The sequence below is a fragment of the Humulus lupulus genome, chromosome 1 (assembly GCF_963169125.1).
Source record: "Humulus lupulus chromosome 1, drHumLupu1.1, whole genome shotgun sequence".
NCBI lineage: Eukaryota > Viridiplantae > Streptophyta > Magnoliopsida > Rosales > Cannabaceae > Humulus > Humulus lupulus.
Window position 1 is genome coordinate 26,555,144 of NC_084793.1, and position 4,041 is coordinate 26,559,184.

Below are 4,041 nucleotides of genomic sequence, written 5' to 3' on the forward strand. Positions count from 1 at the left end.
TGTACTCTCATATTAATTTTAGAAGAAGAAATACTCAAACTTTTTGCTGATAACAAATTTTATCATATAAATTTTGGTTACAAAAAATTATTTAACATAACAAAAGTTTGAAATTCAACACCTACATATATATAATATTTTAATTTCTTTTAATCTCTAATGATGAAGTATAAAATATTATTAAAATACTAACCGACCCTTTTTGTGCAAATAAAGCTTATTTGGAAGTTGATATATATTTTATGACAAACATAATATATATTATGAAATATTTAAAGTATTTATTATTTCAATTTTTTTTGGAAGAATAAACTAATGGAGAAGACTAAAACTAACGGAGAAATGTGCATCAAGTGAGTAAAAAAAAAAGAGAAGACACATGATTGTTTATTATTAGTGCGATGGAGGGGGACAGAAGATTTATTCTTATATTTGCACCCAAAAAATATATATAGACACCTTATTAATTAAAAAAAATTAAAATTAATTTTAACAGGCTTTCTCAATATCTTTTTGATATTCTTTTTATTTTGTTAATTTCAATAATTTAATTTTCATGTATAATTTTTTTAATATTATAATGTAAAATTTTTAGAAAAAAACTCTTTATCAAGTTTTTATATATTTTTTATTTAAATATTTAAAATATATATTATTTATATGTATTTTTTAGAATATGAAAAAAAAGAAAAAATTAGAAAAATATGAGTGAAGAAAATATATATTATATATTAATTTTTAATAAAAAAAAGAGTCTTAATTAAATTTTTTGGTGCAAATATAACGAGAGTTAACAGAGTTACTTAGCTACTAGATCCGAATTGTTATCTTAATTTAAAATTTCTTTTAAGAAAACTACTACAATATCTCTCTTAACTCATTAATAGACATGTTATAATTCATTATATAATTGACATATTTTATAAGATAATTCCAAATTGAGAAATATATTCGTTACGTTAGACACTCTTGTTCATTAATTGCTCTTTTCTTTGGAATCATTGCTAAAAGATAATGGTATATATTCAACATATTACAATATGACATATCATTGATGTATTTTATTATTGGGACACACATAATTTAATTTAAATTAAAATATATGAAACTCGATATTTATTTACACCAATAATAATATAAAATATTATTTCCTTAGTCCCTAAAATTGAGACTCCCTCCCGCGCAGCGGATTATCGTCCTATTGCTTGCTGTAATTCTATTTACAAGTGCATTTCTAAGATGCTTTGTAGTAGATTGGCTTTGGTGCTTCCTAGTCTTGTTAACCAAAACCAAGGAGCCTTTGTTAAAAACAGATTATTGGCTCATAATATCCTTATTCTTCAGGATATTATAAAAGGCTATAAGAGGAAAAACATTTCCCCTAGGCGTGTTTTGAAGATTGATTTGAGCAAAGCCTATGATATGTTAGATTGGAACTTCTTAGAGGATATTCTCAATGAGTTTCGGTTTCCGGCTAAATTCATCAAATGGGTCATGGCTTGCTTGAAAGATCCAACCTATCTTCTCCTTATGAATGGAAAGGTTCAAGGGGAATTTAGAGGTCGGAAGGGGCTTAGACAAGGGGACCCTATCTCTCCGTTATTATTTGTCTTAGCCATGGAGTACTGTACCCTCTTATTTCAGCAAGCATCAATGAACAAGGGGTATCGGTTTCATCCTAAGTGCAAACACCTCAAGATCGTTAATCTTTGCTTCGCAGATGACTTGGTTATTTTTGGCAAGGGAGTTCACAATTCAGTTCAGATTATTAAGGAAAGTTTCAGTGATTTCTGTTGTGCTTCTGGTTTGACTGCTAACAAGGATAAATCCCAGGTTTACTTTGGTGGTGTGGCTGAAGATGAGGCTCAAAATTTGCTTGAGGGGCTCCAATTCACTGAAGGTCATTTTCCCCTAAAATACTTGGGAGTGCCTCTTCGAACAGCAAGATGGAAGGCTGGTGAGTGTTCTCTTATTATCAAAAAGATTCAGTCCAAATTACATACTTGGGCGAGTCGGCACCTTTCTTTTGCGGGGAGGGCGCAACTGATCAATTCAGTGCTTCTGAGTATAAGAACTTTTTGGATGAGTATCTTTATCCTTCCTAAGAGTGTAACCAAGGAGGTTGATCGGTTATGTAGGAACTTCCTTTGGGGAGTTAAGGATGGTAATTTTCAGCGGAGTAAATTGCATTTTACTGCCTGGGATCAGGTTTGTTTGCCTAAGTGTATGGGTGGTCTTGGCTTCAAGGATAGTAATACTTGGAACTTAGTGCTTCTGGCCAAATATGTTTGGGCAGTTTCTTCTAAGCATGATATTTTGTGGGTCAAGTGGGTGGATTCTATCTACTTAAAGGGGCAGAATTTCTGGCATTATAGAGTCCCTCAAGATGTGAGCTGGTACTGGAAGCGATTATTAAAACTTAGAGATATTTTCCCTGGTTGCAGACTTGATGAGGCAGTCCATCTCGGCAAGCTTAGCCTGAAATTTCTGTACCACAGGCTCATCAACAAAGACAGAGTTGTCTATGCGAATGTGGTGTGGAACTCCTTGACGGTGCCTAAGCACAGGTTCATTTTATGGCAGGCTACGCTGGGCCATCTGTTGACTCGAGACAATCTCAGTCGTTGTCACTTGGAGCTTTCTTCTGTGCTTTGCCCAGTCTGTGAAGTGGAGCAAGAGTCTCACGCTCATCTGTTTTTTGAGTGTCATTTTTCCTGGCAGGTCCGAGCCCTTGTGGAGAAGTGGTTGGGATGGGGTTTATGGCCGCTTCAGCTGGATGGGTGGCGTGCTTGGATGGCTGGTAAGCCGAAGGTCCTGAAGCATTCTGTTTTGGCTGCTGCTTTAGCAGCTTCAGTGTACTTAATTTGGAAAAACAGAAATAATTGCATCTTTAAACTTAGCTCCTTTTCTGTGGACTTTGTCGTTAAGTTGATCAAATACTGGGTTAGGGGTAGACTTCTTTATCATTCTAAGAGGCTTATTAGGACAAAGGATCTAGCCTTCTTTAATAGAGTGATTCGGATGTAAGGCTTGTTGTTTGTAATCTGTTTGGATTGTTTGTAATCTGTTTGGTTTGTTTTCAATATATTTCCTTTTCATAAAAAAAAAATATATATATAAAATATTGGATTATTATCAGGTTTTCTTTAGCATTTTTCTTTCTTTGGACACTCATTAAATATCTATGATCAATGCTATCTGAGTTAACAAAAATAAATTAAATTATCATACCAAATTCAGTAAAAGTTATGTTGACGTCGTTTTTCATCAACTTAGATATGAAAAACACTGAACAGAGATACAGAAAAAATAGAAGGATTCAAAGGCTTTTTACGTGGTTCAACACTTAAAATCTGCATTGTCCACGAGTCACTATTATTACTCTCACACAATTTGTGCGCGTGTACAAATGAAATTCCCCAGGATATTTATAGACCTGGTTGAGAGAATATATTCCCCTTATTTTGGGAAGTTACAATCAATCATTTAAATTTGAAATAAATACAAGTAATGCATTAATTACATAATATCCCATGATAATAGGGATTTAATATCTGAAAATATCAAATCCCTAAGGAATAGGGATCTCCTAACAGTCTTCCTACGTGCCAACCTCTTCGTTGAGCTCGATCGTAGTGCTTAAATGCTTTCGAGACCAATCTAAACTTCGAGCTCGTCGTTCTGGTTATAACCTCTTCCTTATCCAGTGATTTTGCCAAACTCATTCCTCGGAGAAGATTGGTGTATTCGAGCCTGCAACTCATGCTCGAATTTTGATAACAGATCTGGAATCATGTCAATTTATACAAGTGTACAACCAACACTTGTTATTTTCGAGCCTACATTTCGGGCTATTATTTATTCTCAAAATTTGGGTGTAACAAGTTAGGCCATAAATTTTATACTGCAGTCCATAGAAATAAGTATATAATATTATGCATATTAAGAAAATTAAAATATATTAAATATTTTCTGCATGTGTTTTCTCTCTAGGGACTATGGTGTAGAGGTGACTTATTGAAGGGTGACGATTGCTTATTC

The 4,041-nt window shown here is 33.4% G+C and overlaps 1 protein-coding gene across 1 annotated transcript; it reads left to right on the top strand.

Annotated features, from left to right (window-relative positions):
- The first annotated feature begins 1,239 nt into the window (after positions 1-1,239).
- LOC133803386 (uncharacterized) lies at positions 1,240-3,027 on the top strand. The gene has a single exon (XM_062241451.1). It carries the CDS (start codon positions 1,240-1,242, stop codon positions 3,025-3,027), a length of 1,788 nt encoding a protein of 595 aa, XP_062097435.1.
- The last annotated feature ends 1,014 nt before the right edge of the window (positions 3,028-4,041 follow it).